Genomic DNA, 19,419 nt, shown 5'->3' with positions numbered 1-19,419 from the left:
GGGGCGGTGCCCCAACCCCCAAATCGGCCCTACCCTGAGCATGACTGAGGGTGGCATCGCAACCTCCCAATCCGCCCTGCTCTGTGCATGACAGGGGGCGGCACCCCAACTCCCCAATCGGCCCTGCTCTGAGCCCGACCAGGGGCTGCACCTAGGGATTGGGCCTGCCCTCTGCCACCTGGGAGCAGGCCTAAGCCAGCAGGGCATTATCTCCCGAGGGGTCCCAGACTGTGAGAGGGCACAGGCCTGGCTGAGGGACCCCCCCTTCCCCCTGAGTGCACAAATTTTTGTGCACCGGGCCTCTAGTATTATAATAATCATAATAATAAACACTGAATGTTGATTTAGCAACAAAAAAGCAATATATTGAACATACAGCCCAGAACGAGTACAATAAGATGTGAAGGACAGGGGAAAAGGAAAAAGGGAGTGTGTGGTGTCTGTGTGGCTGAGGAAGGAATATGTAAGATTGAAAAATTCTAATTTTTTTAAAATAAGAAATTAATAAATCCTGCCTCAAATTGAAAAAAATCAAGAGAGATGGTAAAATGTTACTTAGAAACACAGAGTAAATGCCAGAAGAAACAGAAGACCTGAAAGAAGGAATCTCTGGGGAAAAAGAGGACACTGCTTATTTTTGTTGTTACAAGCCTCCTATTACCATTTGATTATTTAAAATAAATGCATTAATTTGATTTAAAAATAAAAATTAAATAAAGAGAAATGTTAAATCTCAGATGAGAATCAACATACTGTGCACAGTCTTGAAGTTTAGTAGATCTAAATTGAAAGGTTAATTGAGGATGGAAACAAGCTGCCAATCTGTAATCTGCTTCTTTCATTACCTGACACTTTCATCTTCTAAAAGAGATGTTTATTAAAGGAGATACTGGAAATTCTAAATGTTCTCCCTGTTCAGTTCCACAAACATTTATAGAACATTTACTATATGCCAGGTATCAATGCTAGAAACTGGGAACATGAAGAATAAAAATAATGATACTAAAAATAATCTTTAAAAATATTCCTGACTTTAAAGATCTTAAGATTCTATTAAAACTAGTTAGTTACTTGTATTCAAAGTAGTATCTTAAAGAACAGACCACAGAATCAGCCCAAGAGAGTTGCTCCCTAACACAAAACTTTCCATTTTCTTGAAAGTCCAAGAGTGACTAATTTACAGAGGATTTAAGTATCTGTGGTTTGAAAATGCAATTCTTTAAGGCATGCCAAAAGAGAGTTAATTTCTGGCTTCTTTCCCTACAAGTATGCTAATTCGGACATGGGGGAAGCTTTATATCGAGGCTCTAGAGCTTCCAACTACTGAAAGACGTTCTATGGGCTCTTCTTTTCAAAGAACACATGGCTCAGAATGAAGAGATGTGAACCGACCATACTTTCATTTCTCCCAGGCCTCTCACAGTGACAGCATCTTGAGGCCCTGATAATGATTTTAACCTTTATCAAGATATGAATTTTTCATATCCCTTACAGATAAAGTCTGGGTTTTGTTTAACTAAAGAAACAACAATCAGTTCCAAAGTTGGGAGATTTAAGTGATTTTCAAGGATAATTTTGACATCATATTTTTGTCATACAGTGACTTTAGAATCTAATCCCTGTGATACTAGTGAATTAATTACATTATGTTCATTATTAACCAAAATTGTCCTCACTTGACTTCCAATAATTTCTAAGTATTTTCTTCAAATCTTGTGTTCTCGTCCATATTTTCCCATTCTCCCTGTTACATTCTTAATTATTTTCTGAAGTCTTAAAGATTTATGTAACATTTGAGAAATCTAAAATATATGTAAATATGCAACCCAAGATAACTCAACTCCAAATCAATTTCATAAAGAAAATTATTCACTAAATTTTTAGATAAGCATGTACATAATTGTTCTAATAATACAGAGCAGCAGGCAGTATTAATTTTTGTTTCAAAGGAGATTAGTGGAGAATGTTACTTTTATACAATACACTCAAGTAGCCACGCTCACAATGAAGCATCTTGCAACTGGAGTGGATGAAATCTAACAAGGTAATGGAAAGAGTTTTTAAGAGGCTAAATCCCTCTATAAGTAAGGAGTAGAAAACTCCTACCAATAGCAGTAAAATGAGTTTCATTTAATTCTATCTCAGATATTAATATAATTCAGTAAGTTTAAATTTTTCATTCCAATGCCATTAAAAAAAAAATCAAGCTAAATACCTTCTTCAAAGTCTACAAAGATATACGGGATAAATAAGCCAAGGAGTAATCTATTTTTTTTACTAGGAAACCTATGGAATATAGATTACCCACCAGCCCACAACCAACCCTTTGGGGAAAGACATGAATAGGTTCAAGAAGAAAAGTGGGCAAAGAAAATAATAAACATGAATTGAAAGAATTTACCACTAAGAAAGAGTCATTTAGGAAAAAGGAAATTGAACTGAGAGGAAGAAGTGATATACAAATGAACAATGAATAAAGAAACAATATTAACTACCGTTAACAACATAAAACAACAATAATAACTGATAATTGAGGAAGCATATAAACAAGGTGGCACTAAAATGAAAGATGGCGCCGAAATCGGTTTGGCTCAGTGGATGGAGCGTCGGCCTGCAGACTGAAGGGTCCTGGGTTCGATTCTGGTCAAGGCATGTGCCTGGGTTGCGGGCATATCCCCAGTAGGAGATGTGCAGGAGGCAGCTGATCGATGTTTCTCTCTCATCGATGTTTCTGACTATCTCTCTCCCTTCCTCTCTGTAAAAAATCAATAAAATATATTAAAAAAATAAATAAATAAAATAAAATGAAAGATGGGCAGTGATGGTAGTCAACATAAAAGCATTTTAAAGTCCTTATGTTCCTTGGGAGAAGAATTAAGATGTCTAATAACTCCAGACAGTTTAGATTTTTTTTAAAAAAAGCCTTAAGCCGAAACCGGTTTGGCTCAGTGGATAGAGCGTCGGCCTTCGGACTGAGGGGTCCCGGGTTCGATTCCGGTCGGGGGCATGTACCGGGGTTGCGGGCACATCCCCAGTGGGAGATGTGCAGGAGGAGGCTGATCGATGTTTCTCTCCCATCGATGTTTCTAACTCTCTATCTCTCTCCCTTCCTCTCTGTAAAAAATCAATAAAATATATTTAAAAAAAAAAAAAAAGCCTTAAAATAGAAACATTACAGGGACAAAGACAGCTACTCATGATCAAAGTAATAATACACAAAAAAGACATAATTCTTAATTTGTGTGTACCTAGTAACATAGTTTTAAAACCTATAAAGCAAAACTTCACAGAGCTATAGGGAAAACTAACAAACCCAGTCATGGTACAGATTTTCAACACGCTTCTATTAGAACTGATAGAGCAAACAATCAAAAAGTTAGTAAGAATAGAAAAGATCAGAACCACATGATTAAATAGTTTGAATTAATGGACCAAAACCATCCACTCAACAAATAAAACACAAATAGATGAGTTATAGAAATTTACCAAATACTAGGCCTGTCTTAACAAATAACGAAGACTTGATCTCTGACCACAGTGAAATTAAGAAACAGTTATCTGCCCTGCCCAGTTTTCTAAGTGATTAGAGCATCAGCCCTTGGACCAAAAGGTCTTAGGTTCGATTCCCAGTAAAGGGCACATACCTCGATTGCAGGTTCCCCAGCCCTGGCAGGGGCGTGTGCCGGAGGCAACCAAACGATGTGTCTCTCTCATGTCGATGTTTCTCTCTCTTTCTCTCTCTCTCCCTCGCCCCCCCCCCCAACTCCTTCCTTTCTTCCACTCTCTTTAGAAATTAATGTAAAAAATACCCTCGGGTGAGGATTATAAAAAACAAACAAACAACAACAAAAAAACCCCCACAGATATCTTAGGAAAAAAGACAGCAAATCTAAGCATCCAATTCAAGAAATTTTTAAAAAAATGTATTTTATTGATTTTTTACAGAGAGAGAGGGAGAGGGATAGAGAGTCAGAAACATCAATGAGAGAGAAACATCGATCAGCTGCCTCCTGCATACCCCCCACTGGGGATGTGCCCGCAACCAAGGCACATGCCCTTGACCGGAATTGAACCTGGGACCCTTCAGTCCGCAGGCCGACGCTATATCCACTGAGCCAAACCAGTCAGGGCTCAGGAAATTTTTAAAAAGTTCATAACAATGTCAGAATATAAGAAAGGAAATATATATATGAGCAGAAAATTATAAATAAACAAAATAAAGACATGCTAAAAAAAAAATCAACAAAAATGAAAAGCTTGTTCTTTGAGCTTCTGGGAAAACTGATCAACAGAAAAGACATACAAGTTAACAATATAAACAAAGCAACAGTTTTAAAAATAAAGAGAATAATGTGGATAACAGAAACAATAAACTTTAAATTTAGCAAAACTGGATCATGAAGAAACAGAAAACTGATAGAGCTTAGTGACAGATAAGAGACGGGGCTGGAGGAGATGCTGAGGATGACTCTGAAGTCTCTAACTGGCCAGGTTTATGGATGTGAGCTCCATTTATTCAGAAGGAGGAAACTAGGAGAGAAGCAGTGAAGCAAGTTGGATGTCTTTTGTTAGTTTTGTATCATGTTCTGTATACACGTAGGAGGAGCTGGTGCTAGTGGTAGGCGTGGTGTGTGTAAGTTATAAATTTAATGGCTATGTTTGGATATGTTGAAATAGAGGTTCCTTTAAGATATATAAATGGAGATGTTAAGTATGCAATTGGATCTAGGATCAGAAGCTCAGGAGAGATCTGGGTTGAAGATACCTATGGGAGTTACCTGTATTGAAATGATAATTAAAGCACAAGTATGGCTGAAATACCCTAGGCACAGAGAGCACTGGTTCTCAAATGTGGTCCCTGGACCAGGAACCTAGGGCACCACCTGGGAACTTGGCAGAAATGCCAATTCTTGGGCCCATCCTGGACCTAGTGAATCAGAAACCCTGAGAATGGGGTCCCACAATGTTATCAACAGTCCTCTGGTGATCCTGATGCAGGCTAAGATTTGAGAACCACTGATATAGAGTGAGACAGCAACAGGGCTTGGGACCTTGCCTTGAGAGTTCCAACATTTAACAGAGCAGAATGAGCCCCCCAAGATGACTAGGAATAGCAGGAAAAGTGTTTCAAAACAAGTGTTTCAAGAGGTAGAGTGGCAAAGACTACTGAGATACCACTTACCATCGCTCCTGAAAGGATTGGAATGAGCTGAGAAGTAAGCAAGAGTTGAGAAAAGAGAGATGTAAGTACAGACAGTTCTGAGCAGTTTGATCAACAGGAGAGGGAGGGTGGAGCTGGAAGATGTTGACAAGGGAGGATTTTTTTTTTAGGATTTTTTTTTAATAGAACAGGAATAAGCATGATGAACTGCTAAGTGGAAGAATCTGACTGAGAGACAGAGTGACTGTACAAGAGAGATGGGGAGTGACAGCGATAGCATACTTTAGAACAGCGGTTCTCAACCTGTGGGTCACGACCCCTTTGGGGGTCGAACAACCCTTTCACAGGGGTCGCCTAAGACCATCGGAAAACACATATATAATTACATATTGTTTTTGTGATTAATCCCTATGCTTTAATTATGTTCAATTTGTAACAATGAAATTGGGGGTCACCACAACATGAGGAACTGTCTTAAAGGGTCGCAGCATTAGGAAGGCTGAGAACCACTGCTTTAGAGCAAGCGGTCACCAACTGGTGGTCCGTGAGGTCCGGAAGGTTGGTGACCGCTGGTGTAGAGACAGGGGCTGTGCAGCTGTCTGCTCAGCAGAAGGAGCACTTTATTGCCAACAGTGTTTAGAACTGCTCTGCATGGTAACAATAAAAAGCTGGCCAATTTTTTGTTGGTTTTATTACCGCTTTTAAAATTCCTACAGATCCTGTACCGCTTATTGCCAACACCAGGAGTGGCCCATTCCCACTGCCCTCTGCTTGTTGTCACTGAATGATAGTATAAGGTTTCTGAAAGGGGGTTAGGGGATGAGACTTACTGCACAGGTGGAAGAACTGTCCTTGGATAAGAGGGACACATTACCTTTTTAGCCAGAAGGAAGAAGGTAAACAGGATGAACACAGATGTGGCAAGTGGGACGGTTGGTAAGAGAAAACTGAAGGAATACCATCAGTGGGTTCTATTTCCCCATGAGGTGATCTGTAAGACCATTCCTACTGTGAGACGGCTAGTCACATTCTCCCAGCCTACAGCAATTAAACATCTGATTTGTCACATCCATACTCACTAAGCAACCTCCTATTTGTGAGCTGGCTTTGCATGGGGCAAAAATTCTTCCCTCTGAATTCATTCCTTTTTTTTTTTTTTAATATATTTTATTGATTTTTTACAGAGAGGAAGGGAGAGAGATAGAGAGTTAGAAACATCAATGAGCGAGAAACATCGATCAGCTGCCTCCTGCACATCTCCCACTGGGAGATGTGCCCGCAACCCAGGTACATGCCCTTGACCGGAATCGAACCTGGGACCTTTCAGTCCGCAGGCCGAGCTCTATCCACTGAGCCAAACCGGTTTCGGCTGAATTCATTCCTTTTTTTAAAAAAAAATATTTTTATTGATTTCAGAGAGGAAGGCAGAGGGAAAGAGCGATAGAAACATCAATGATGAGAGAGAATCACTGATCGGCTGCTCCTGCATGCCCCTTACTGGGGATCCAGCCTGCAACCCAAGCATGTGCCCTTGACCGGAATCGAAATTTTATCCACTGAGCCAAACTGGCTAGGGCTGAGTTCATTTCTATATACATCTGTTCATTAAGATATTTTAAACTGGCTGTTACTGCATTGACCAGTGGTTTTTGTAGAGAGGAATTTCCAAGAATAATGCAAGAAATAAAACAAGGACCAATACAATATATTGGTATATCACCATTATTCATTTACTTATTCCATTATTCATTCAACAAATATTTACAGACTATATATCCTGCACAAGGCTCGATATTAGAACTGTGGGGTATACAAAGCTCTAAAGGTATTTGTAATCCAGAAATTAAAAGCAATTAGCTCCACAAAGAACAGGCTTGCAAGAGGGGAATTAGAAAAAAAATCCTTAAAGTAAATATAATTAAAGCAGCAATAAGCTATCGAAGGAAATCCTGAAATCTGAGTAACTTTAAAAATATGACAACTCAGAGACAGATAGCCTTGCCTGGAAGCAACCCCTCTGGAATTAAGCACAAAAGTGACTCAGAACTTTTCTGATATATAAAGAATGTGCCAGGCCCTGGCCGAGTGGCTCAGTTAGTTGGAGCATCAACCCATATACTAAAAAGGTTTGGGGTTCAATTCCCAGTCAGGGCACATACCTAGGTTGCAGGTTCGATCCCTGATTGGGGTGCATACGGAAGGCAACCAATTGATGTTCTTTTCTTTCTTTCTCTCCCCCCCCCCCCCCACTTCCTCTCTCTCTCAAAATAAACACAACAAAACAAAAAACATACTCAGGCGAGGATTTTAAAAAATAATAGTAAAGAACATGGCAGTCTCTTTGCAGAAGAATAAGTCAGGCTTTAAATTAATTTAAAAGTTAATTTAGGGTTCTTACCCCTAAATCCTCAGGTACTCCAGTACATGAGTTGCCTTGAAATACTGAATCTGTCATTCCTTCTTACTTTTGCTCCCCTTGCTCTCCATCACAGTCTGTGTCCAGGCATAAATAAGATGCAGTTTTTCCATGACCTGGAATTTTCTGCCTTTGAATCATATCAGCTATGCACAGATACACTATCACCCAAGCTTTGTGTAAATGATTTGATGACCTTGGGTATTTTAAAAGTGCCTAGCACACAGCAGATGCCCAGTTAGGATTCATTTCCTCCTTTCTTTCCTTCCGTTTTTTTCTCTCCTCTGGTGAGGAAGGGAGGGAAAAACAGGAACCAACAAAAGACAGATCTCCTATAAAACAGCATTTTTTTGGTGTAAAAATACTGAAAAGGTTTCAACCACTTCTCATTGCCTACCTTGTGTCTGTGGGATGTAAGGAGACAGGAGTTTTGACCTTTTCTTTTCGTATCCCTTCTGTGTGATGTCCCCTAAAATAGCAAGAAACAGAAATACGTTATGCATTTTTCTTATACTGTGCTTGTTCACTGTAAAAATAAAATTAATTACAGAGAACTACAGAATTACCACACAGAGAGTAGGGAAAAATGTATAGTTCTTTGCCAGGGAAAAATTTTGCTATGTGTGATTTCCCACAGGCTTGGAGTTGAGTTCTTGTGGAAAATTGTAGGGCTTGTCCTTACACTAATCTAGCATAGCAATATGCTGCGTACCATGTCAGATGTTCCTGAGTTCCTAGGTACCCTTCGTTTCCTTGGTATCCTATCTAATAAAAGAGAAAAATGGTAATTGGCGTACGACGATACCCTTTTCATTGGCTAATCAGGGCTATATGCAAATTAACTGCCAACTATGATTGGCAGTTAACTGCCAACAAGATGGCGGTTAATTTGCATATGTAGGCACAATGCAGGGAGGCAAAAGGGAAAGCAGGAAGAAGCCCCCTGCCACTGACAGTGATCGGAAACCCAGGGGGGAGCTAAGAGCTGGGGGGCAGGGCAAAGGCGGCCCTGGGGCCGCCTTTGCCCTGCCCCCCAGCCATGATCGGAGAATCAGGCGCCTTTGCCGCCCTGGCCAGTGATAGCAGGAAGTAGGGGTGGAGCCAGCGATGGGAGCTGGGCACGGTCGAAGCTGGCAGTCCCAGGAGCTAGGGGTCCCTTGCCTGGGCCTAAAGCGGAGCCCACAATCGCGGGGCCGCTGCAGCTGCGGGTCCCCGCTGCCCGGGCCGGACACCTAGGCCAGAGGCGTTAGGCTGGGCAGGGGCAGAGCCTGCAACCACGGGGAGCTGGGGGTCCCCTGTCCAGGCCTGACACCTCTGCCGGAGGCCTCAGGCCTGGTCAAGGGGCCGATCCGGTGATTGATGATCGGAGGGTGATGAGGGTCAACTCCTCTGGCCGAGGCATCAGGCCTGGGTGGGGGGCGGAGCCGGGGATTGGGGGGATATGATGGTCCCCTTGCCCAGGCCTGAAGCCTGGGTCAGAGGCATCAGGCTTGGGTGGGGGGTGGAGCAAGTGATCAGAGGGAGATGGGAGTCCCCTGCCGAGGCATGATTCCTGGGCCAGAGGCCTCAGGCCTGGGCGGGGGCCAGAGCCAGTGATCAGGGGAAGATGGGGGTCCCCTGTCCAAGCCTGACACCTCTGGCGGAGGCGTCAGGCCTAGGCAAGGGGCCGATTAGGCGATCGGAGGGTGATGGGGGTCTACGCCTCTGGCCGAGGCATCAGGCCTGGGCAAGGGGCCGATCCTGCGATTGGAGGGTGATGGGGGTCAACGCCTGAGGGCTCCCAGTATGTGAGAGGGAGCAGGCTGGGCTGAGGGACACTCCCCCCCCCCCCGCACACACCCAGTGCACGAATTTCGTGCACCGGGCCCCTAGTTTAATATATACCAAAATGGAATGCTGCAATGTTTAGTTTGACCAAATGAATGCAATTGATTTGGGAGGAATTCAATTATATTGCTATACAGATCCACATAAAATCAAAAGTCTGGTTAAGGGGAGAAGTTGTGGTGCAGGCATTGGGATGGGATATTTGAAAGGCCCTTCTACACCCTAGCACTTGTGTGAGAACCTGGGGCTGGAACTCCCACGTCCTCTCCCTTCGGTTCACTGGTCTGTCTGTATTACTGATATAAATGTATGTCTTTTTCACAAGGTTAAATTTTTTAAAGTATAGGTGAAGCACACAAAAAGTACATATACAATAGATCAATAATAAAATGATTAGGAGAAAATGTGTGGCTGAAGTATCAAGAAATATGCTGAGTACTAAACAAAAGGTAGCAAAGGGATGGGTAGAGAGCAGGGTGAAAAGGAATAAGAAATGCAGCACAAGAGGACATTCAAGGAAGGATAAGTCACTCAAAGCTGGGGGAATGAATATATGTGGTGAGGTGACATAATGCTGCATTGTTTTCCAAAAAAAATAATTTTTTTTAGTCAGAGAAAACCTTACCTGAAAGAAAAAAAATGTTTTTAATATATTTTTATTGATTTCAGAGAGGAAGGGAGAAGGAGAGAGTGATAGAAACATCAATGATGAGAGAGAATCATTGATTGTCTGCCTCCTACACACCCCCCACACTGGGGATCGAGCCTGTGACCCAGGTACATGCCCTTGACCGGACCCTTCAGTCCACAGGCCAACACTCTAGCCACTGAGCCAAACTGGCTAGGGCAAAAGTCAAAATTTAGTATAAAAAGTAATTTATATATTCAAATTTACAACATGTACCCATTTTTAAATTGACTTTAAAGAGATGGGGGAGAGAGAAACATCAAGTTGTTGTTCCACTTATTTATGCATTCATTGGTTGACTCTTGATTGTGCCCTGATGCGGGACAAACCCACAACTTTGGCATGCGAGGATGACACTCTAACCAACTGAGCTACCCGTCCAGGGCAGCACTGACCCATTAGTCAATTTCTGTGTGTGGGGTGTATGTGTGTGCATATTTTGATGGACACAGATTTGAAATCAAGAGTGATGAATGTCAGCTGCTGTTGGCCTCTGTACCTGAATGGTGGAGTAGATGGTGGACAGGTGGCAAGACTCACTGATGGGCTACTCAGGGGAGTAACACTCAAAGATTGCAAGTGCGGCAAGCTCACACTTTCTGAAGAGAATGGGACCAAGAGTAGAAGCCAGAGAGAGTAGTTGCCCCAAAGCTACTACAGTGATCTGGACAACTTAGTAGTAGTTTAAATTAAACACAGTGGTAGAGGAATGAAAAGTGAATGGATTACAAGAGACATCAGGGAGAAAGACTGAAGAGGATTTGATGACTGGTTGGATATAGGTGGAGAAGACAATTTCTGGCTTGAGCAACCAGGCAGATGGTGATATTCTTTGATAGAGAAATAACAGCAAGAAGTGCCACGTTTGCTGGATCAAAGTAAATGAGAGCCGAGGTTAGAAAAAGCCTATGAGACACACAGAGGAGATGTCCAATTAACAGTTGGATAGATGGATCTAGAACTCAGGAAAGAGATATAGCCTTGGGATCATCAGAATATAATTGAAAAATAAACTGATAAAATCTCTTAGGCGCAATTTGGCAATTTCTATCAAAATTTTGACTCAGCAACTACCCTTTTAGGAATTTACACAATGATAACATTCCCACAGGTACACAAAAATCACTCTAAGAATATTTCCTGAGCCACACTGGTCAGGACCACAATGCATTTAGAAACAAAACAAAACAAAAACGAAAAACACCAAACCCTGTCAAATTACAAGCTACATCCATGTGTTCATTAAGATATTTTAAATTGGCTGTTACTGCTTTGACCTACTAATTTTGTAGGGAGGAATTTCCAAGAATAACGCAGGAAATAAAACAAGCACCTCACTGAAATATGTTGGTACAGCACCATTATTCATTTATTTATTCCATTAGTCATCCAACAACTATTTACAGACTATATACCTTGTCCAAGGCTTGATATTAGAACCACGATGGATGAAATCCTCCAACAATATACACAACTAACAAGAGGTGTGGGAGCCTACCAAAGAAACATTCTTAAAAACAGGAAATCATGTCATTTATTGCAAAAGAAACAAAGAAGCATTCTTTTGTCCCATTCCCCACTCATAAGCTTCCCTCCCTTCCCCCTTCTCCCTCCCTCCCTCCCTCTCTCACAATTTCCCTCCCTCTCACTCCCTCCCTCCTTGGAGGAAACAAAGACGACTTCTGCTGGCTCAGAACACATCTGATAAAGTGAAATGCTTTTAAAGGCTTTCTTCAGTGCTTCTCTAGAGTCTCAATCATTCAATGTCAATAAATGATGTGGGACAAACGGTTGTACATTAATCAACCATCTCAGGTTTTGAAAAAGTGAGTCAAGAGTCTAATTTAGCCCTACTAATTAGCGCCATTAAATCCATACATGAGCAAAGACATTAAGGAGACCTGGAAGAAGATAAACTGCAATGAGAATGTGAGGACTATGATGATGAACAATATACTAATTTAAAAATGCCCTCCCCCTTTTCTTTGACCATAAGGCTCTGCTCAGAAGTCACTTCCTCAGTGATGCCTGCCACCTCTTGATAGTCACTTCTTCCTGGTGACCCCACAACTCTGCACACTTCTAATATACACTTAGCACAGCCCTGGTATTTTGTGTATTTTAGTTGTAATACCAGTTTGTTCCTGGGAGAATGTCTGTGCGGCATCCACTTACTCTGCCGCCATTTTTAATCTCCTCCTAGCACTGGTATTTTAATCATTTATTTACACATGTGTCCCTACCAGACTGTGCACTCGAGGGCAGGGATGTTTCTTGTTCGTCTCTGTAGCCTGCCCACAGCCTGGCACAATAGATACTTGTTGAATGAGGAACTGAATGAATTAATAAAATGGAGGCAGTGAGAGAACAAGAAATCAAAGAGACGTGTACTTGGGTGGAAAACGGGAAATGGAAGAAAGGAGCTGAAAGGCTCAGGAAGACAAATTTAGAAAGTATACTAAAACTTGACAGCTAGACCTCAAAAGTGGCCAGAAAAGCAACACTTGGCCTGCCTGAAGAGAGAAATAGAACACAAATCATTGGGCACTAAAAGCTGAAGGAACTCCACCTGATATCAATGTTCCTTCAGCCAGAGAACAAGACCAGACAGAAGAGGAACTCCATTATTCAACATAACTGATTTGTTATTCCACATTTCAGCCACTGCCTAGCTATAGTCAGTGCTTTTATATATAAACTAGAGGCCCGGTGCACAAAAATTTGTGCACGGGGGGTTGGGGGGGATCCCCTCAGCCCAGCCTGTGCCCTCTTGCAGTCTGGGACCCCTCGGGGGATAACCACCTGGTGGCTTATCCACGGGAGGCCCGGATGGCGGCGGGGTGGGCGGCATCTCACGCTGTCCCACCCCGCCACCCTGGGTCACACATGGGAGGTCTGGATGGTGGCTCACACTGTCCCGCCCCACCTGCAGTATGCAAATTTAATGGCCATCTTGGTTGGGTTAATTTGCACACTCTTCTGATCGGCTGATGGGCATAGCGAAGGCGCAGTCAATTAGCATCTTTGTCTTTTATTAGTGTAGATTTAAATATATATACAGATACATACACACAAACATATATATATATTTACTAGTGGCCTAGTGCATGGATTCATGCACACTGAAAGGTAATTAATTATAAAAAAATATTTTAATATCACTATTCACATCTTGCTAATGAGAAGAAAATAGGATTCTACTGAGTCTCCTATCTACCTACTCCAGGACTTCTGTGAGGATCAAACGAGATGAGGCACAGGAAAACACTTCACAAATATTTGGATAAACTGTAAAATGTGTCCACCTGGCAAGTTGGGTTCCTGGGCTGAAGAAACTGCAAGGAGGCTAGTTGCTAGGGAGAGGAAACTGGTGTTGCTATGTGACGTCATTACCCAGTGCCCACAGCCACCGTTTCTGGGCTGGCCTGGGCTGTGGGCTGCATTTTGCACCATGGGGTCTTGGCAGCTTTGGCTGTGATTTGGTGGGGTGTTGCTGCGGGGTGGTGGCGGAGCCTGTGTCCCACTTGGGGGAAGCCGAGTGTTGGTTTGTCGGCGCCAGGTACGTGGTGCTGTTTATTTTTAAATGGTCAGTGCGCATCATGGCAGCTCCTGTGTTGAGCATCTGCCCTCTGGTGGTCAGTGCACATCATAGCTACCAGTTGGATGGACACTTAACCATATATATATATATATATATATATATATATATATATATATATATATATATATATATATATAAAATCTTACCTAATAAAAGACAAACATGGTAATTGACCATACCTTCGCTATGCCTCCCATTGGCTAATCAGTGAGATATGCAAATTAACTGCCAACAAAGATGGCGGCCGGCAGCCATGGAGCTGGAACGAGCAGGAGGCTTGCTTGCTCCAGTGATGGAGGAAGCCAAGGTTCCCCGCCTGCCACAGCTGGCTCTAAGCTACACTCAAAGCAACAAAGTTTCAATTATAGAAGGTAAATAAACCCCAGATACCTGCTTTCAGGGATGCTGTTTCAGTGATGCAGCCTCAAGGGAGAGCACGGAACCTCAGGAGCTCACAGACACTAAGTCAATCACACACATTCTTACTCAGAACAAATTTTTTTTTTTTTTTTTTTTGCCATCTGGTATATAAAACAAAAAGGAGTACCATAACTATACCAGTATAAAATCTGCACTAAAATAGCATCGATTGGAGTTAAACCTGTTGTTCAAGTTTTTCAAGAGCTAAACAAATAAAGGAAGGATTAGCCTTCCCCTCTCACTAGGGTAACACATTTCTCCACCCACATGTACCCTTACAAGAGTAGCCACTTCCAGGGGTCTGCAGCGCCTGGCAGGTGTGGAGGCACCGAGCCTGGTAAGTAGATACTGACCCACACAACCGAGAGATGATTTAAGACTGTGTAGTTGCTTCTGCACTACCACAATCTCGAATAGACAGTACCAGACATATGGAAAGATACATGTGCGGGGCAGAACAGAAAGGAAATATGTTCCCAACTTCTCTCCTCACCACGGGGGGACGAGGAAAGCAGCCTGGCACAAGGAGTCCACACATCATCTTCAAGCAGACTGACGAAGGGGCTGAGAGGAGGTGTGAGCCCGCCGGCCCACCCAAGCCTCTTAAAGGTCGGCGGCAATAAGAGAAATAGTTTTACAAGTCAGCCACTGAGTGTATATTTACTCCGTGAGGTGGCACGGTGCTGTGAAGAACCTCAGAGCCTGAGCTCAACAGAACCACCTCTGGAGCATAGCCTTACGACTTCGTGGCTGACTCCAGACAAGTGTCACTCGACCTCTTGACAAGTCTCCGTTTCCGTGCCTGTAAAATGGGGAGCGATAATATTTACCTTGCAAAGTTTTTGTGTGTGTGATTAAAAGGACTTAGTAGGGAGTCTGGACACAGAAGCACCAATATCAACAAACTTTTACTGAAAGCCTATAGAAGCCTACCCTACTGGCCAGGTGGGGGTACGGGTCGGCAACTGTGTTGCAAAGAAAGGAGAGAAAGGCCAACAAGCATTACTAATACTCCGTAACACCAGGGAGAGGTGCATACCAAATGCGGGTGGAACCCAGAAGCAAGCATCAGGAGTTCTGTCTGGAAAGGGAAAGAAAAGCTTTACTTACAGAGAGGGCGACATTTTTGTTTGGGTCTCGCCTTTCACTCTAATATCAGAAACATGACATAAATTCCTAATGATGCAATCACTTAGTGGTTTACTGGTTTTCCTCTGCTGCTGACTGGCTCTGTACAGGTATGGCTATGTTAGGTAGTTTCTTTAGGATTCCTATCTGCCAGAGAGAAGTAGGGTGATGCTAAATAATTTTCATAGATGACCTTGTGCAGCACCCTGAACAATTAGGTGCTACATAAACACAGGGTTTCGGAAATTCTGGAGGGTCACCAGGTTCTATGTCTACACAAACTTGACAGGCAGAGAGAGCAAGGATTATAGCTCCAGCCATAAACTCTTTCTGCTCCAATTGAAATAAAAAGGTACGTGCCATTGCCACCCTGCCTCAAAGTCACACCTATCTAGTCAGAGGCAGCAACTGGTGGGGGGACTTTTGGGATCCCACAAAAAAATAGTTTTGAGTACTGAATGAATGGCATGCGGTGTTAAGCCAAGATGAATAAAACAGTATCTATGTCTCCAAGAGGCTCCCGTTCTAAACAAATAATTACAAAGAAAGCTACAAGTGCTATACTGGAGATTAGTACGAAGTCATATAGGAGTACAAAAGAAATAATGGCAATAAAAAATAATTACAATGCTCAATGAGAATAAGTGAACACTCATCCAGGATTTAACTATGTATCAGTCTCCGCTTCAAGGGCCTCACAGGAGCCCTATAAGGTGATACTATCATCATTCCCATTTTATACAGGAGGCTACTGAAGCATAGGAAGTTTAAGCTACTTGCCACAGTCAGACCTATTAAGTGCTGTGATCAGGGTTTGAACCCAGACAGATTTGGCTCTTAAACAGTACCCTACTCAGAGAGGCACTCCAAATCTGGCTTCAGAAAGATTGAGATGACTTCATAGAAGTTGCTCTTAGGTTGAGTCTTCATGGATGAATGAAATGAGAGACAGACGCTGAGGGTGAAGACACAATTTCTGTGGGAGATAGTGAGTGGCATGCTTGGAGCGAGAAGGATAAATAAGCACGCTGTAAATTCAATCTCTAATGAACAAGACATTGACCCTACTATGGCTCCAGCAGGCCCAGCCAAATGGGAGGACTCCACCTTTTGTGCCTCAATTTGGACTCTTCAGACATTTGAAATTTAGGGCTGATATTTATCTCCTATGTCATCAATTTACATCCCTTTTTCCTCTTCAATAAATGTCTCTATAGGACACCATCATTCTGACTTTTCAAAATATTCTGATATCCATTTGATTAACCTAAAAATCCTCTTCAATAAACAAAATTACCTTTACAGAAGAAACAGATGCGACAAGGTAAATGTCTTGCTTACGGATACCCTACTAGACTAGAATCTGGGTCTCTGGCCTTCTCTTATTGTTCTTTGTCCATTGTTTACTTGGAGGTGGCCCCAAATCAGAAGCAATGAAAGTATAAAACTAACCTATTGTTCATAAAATGAACACAATGGGGTAAACAATGTTTATGACTCAGTGCAAAATAGAGATGACTTTCTTTATTCTTTTTCATGACTTTCCAGAAGGCATTAAAAATCCCACCCCCGCCCCAACAGGATCCTGAGTTTCTCTTTTAATCATCTTTTCAGTGAGACAGCCAATTGTGGCCACTGTGTCCAAGGGCAGTTTTAAAAGTTAGCAAGAAGTTATTATACATCATTACTAAATATTCAGCTAACAGAGAATGTGGCCTATCTTCTTTGTTAAGAAGAAATTATGAGGAAAAGAAATAAAACTAAGAATAAGAAGTTCTAGAGTCATCACCTTCAAATCTATACCTGTATCTAATAAACCTATCCTGTTCTCTATAAGTAAATCTTAGACGAGGAAGGTACATGTTTACTATGGCTAGAGATGGGGAATAAGATTAGGGTTATGGCTATTCATACATAAGTGATATAAGAGCCAAAAATATAGCTGTGAATGAGGTCAATCTTATCACAGCTGAAAAAGGCAGAGGATTTGGATCATATCCAGGAGATGCTGGCTAGAAGACAGAGAACATTTTTTTTTTATTAAATTGTATCATGTTCTCCTTATAACAATAATTCCATTCAATGAATAACATGTACCAGCCACCCATCCTCCAGAGGTGATATATAAAGGCTCACAGTCACACAAAACAATGACTTTACCCCTCAAACCAGTGACAGGGCATTTGGCATTTATCCTTTTCCTTATCATATTTTCTTTTCTTTTTTTTAATATATTTTATTGATTTCTTACAGAGAGGAAGGGAGAGGGATAGAGAGTTAGAAACATCGATGAGAGAGAAACATCGATCAGCTGCCTCCTGCACACTCCCTACTGGGTATATGCCTGCAACCAAGGTACATGCCCTTGACCGGAATCGAACCTGGGACTCTTGAGTCCGCAGGCCGACGCTCTATCCATTGAGTCAAACCGGTCAGGGCCTTACCATATTTTCTTTCCGTATCTGTACTGAAAATGGCCAAGAGGATGCCAAAGAATTAAAAACCTGAATTGTTTTCGAAACTATAGTTTCTTTCTACACAGAAGCAGGACAAATCTTACGTTGAAAAGAGGATAAGAAGATATAATATTTTTACACTTTATCCAGAAACAAACCTCGATTAAAATACTCAATCTGCTGAAAGATGATGATAATTTTTATTTTATCTAATTTTTCTTTTGGAAAAAATTCAGTGATTCTAAGTCTTCAAATGGCAGCTTATAAAAATTATAGTTTCTCTTCTTTTAACTCAACCTTGCTAATAATCTTACAAAAGAGTTTCAAGGAAATTAACTTTAGAACATTCAAATCTCCATTCTCAGTAGATGTCCTCTCACTTCATTTAAAACAGCCACTAGACATTTTCCACGTCAAGAACTTGAGAATAAGCCCAGATTGCTTTCTCCCAAAACTCAAATCATAGAATAGTTTTGGCTGCACAGTTCTGTTTTCTAGGTCAAATATATATATGACTTCTTACAGATGGTATTTCACCTAAGGCATCAAGCAAGTTCAAACAGATAAAAAGCAACAGAGTAAAATAAAACACTTGAAACACACTGAGAAACTGAACTCTAAGTCTGACTACATCATCAGGCAGCTGGCTAAACTAATCCATCTAATGCAAAAGGTATGTTCACTTGTCCATTAGAAAAACTATGTCTGCAAATAAGAAATTTGTTATACAAATGACCCGAGTGTTTAAACAGAGCAGGAGGAGTCCCTGGGATCAGTTCAGTCAGTGGGAAAAGCACAGGGTCTGGCCTCAGGCAGACCTCGGTTTGGACCCTGAGTCTGCCATTTACTGGCTCCTTGACAAGTTATGAACAACTCTGCCTTAGTTTCATAATAGGTAAAACTGGTATAACTCATACCTTAAACGCTTCTATGAGTCTTGAATCAGGGAATAAATGCAAAAGTCCCTGGCACATAGCAACATTCAACTAGTTTTAGTTGACACCACCCCAGCCCCACCCTAAGTCCTAACAATAACTTTACTCTTAAAAGAGTTATTTTCAAAATTCTGAGTTGGTAGGTTCTCACTTAAAAAAAACGAAGAGGCCCTAGCCGGTTTTGCTCAGTGAATAGAGCATCGGCCTGTGGACTGAAGGGTCCCGGGTTTGATTCTGATCAAGGGCACATGCCGGAGTTGCAGGCTCTATCCCCCAGTGGGGGGTGTGCAGGGGGCAACCAATCAGTGTTTCCCTCTCACCATTGATTTTCTATCTCTCTCCCCCTCTTCCTTTCTTTCTGAAGTCAATAAAAGTATATATACTAAAAGGGAAAATACATTAAGTGACTCTAAAGACACATTATGGTGCTAGACCCTCAGCAATAAGAGCCAACATGAGTCGTGTTAGTGCCTTTCGGTGCTAACAGTCTAAAAGAAGAAAAATTGACATCAAAGAGGAGGCACAACTTTCTACACTAGAAATGAGTTAAAATGGATATATGTAAATGTATGCATATAAAACAGTGCCATTATGCACAAAACAGGATTACATGCATCTAACTATGGATGTTGTTTGTGATTTTAATTTAGGGGCTAAAACTGAAAATGTCCAGGGGAAAATTCCCAGGGAAAAAAAAGTCAGGAAAAAAAAAGGTAATTTTTTTTATGGGTCCTTCTTTTACCTGACTTTCATCTTTAATTTTCCTCAGAAAACCAAAAAACTGTTT

At 41.8% G+C, this 19,419-nt stretch overlaps 1 protein-coding gene across 5 annotated transcripts in view; it reads right to left on the bottom strand.

Annotated features, from left to right (window-relative positions):
- DIP2B (disco interacting protein 2 homolog B) overlaps positions 1-19,419 on the bottom strand; it is a 236,315-nt gene that overhangs the window by 112,626 nt on the left and 104,270 nt on the right. For 3 of the 5 annotated variants that reach the window (XM_059682884.1, XM_059682885.1, XM_059682887.1), the window contains exon 2: positions 7,975-8,046. The exons of 1 other annotated variant lie outside the window; for it this stretch is intronic. In XM_059682884.1, coding sequence (XP_059538867.1) covers positions 7,975-8,046 — 72 coding nt within the window. Of the gene's footprint in view, positions 1-7,559; positions 7,776-7,974; positions 8,047-19,419 lie in introns of those variants that run through there. One more of the 5 variants, XM_059682888.1, reaches the window with a different exon arrangement.

Source organism: Myotis daubentonii, chromosome 2 (genome assembly GCF_963259705.1).
Source record: "Myotis daubentonii chromosome 2, mMyoDau2.1, whole genome shotgun sequence".
Lineage (NCBI taxonomy): Eukaryota > Metazoa > Chordata > Mammalia > Chiroptera > Vespertilionidae > Myotis > Myotis daubentonii.
The sequence above is the reverse complement of the archived record's forward strand: the minus strand, read 5'-3'. Positions and strand labels throughout refer to the sequence as shown.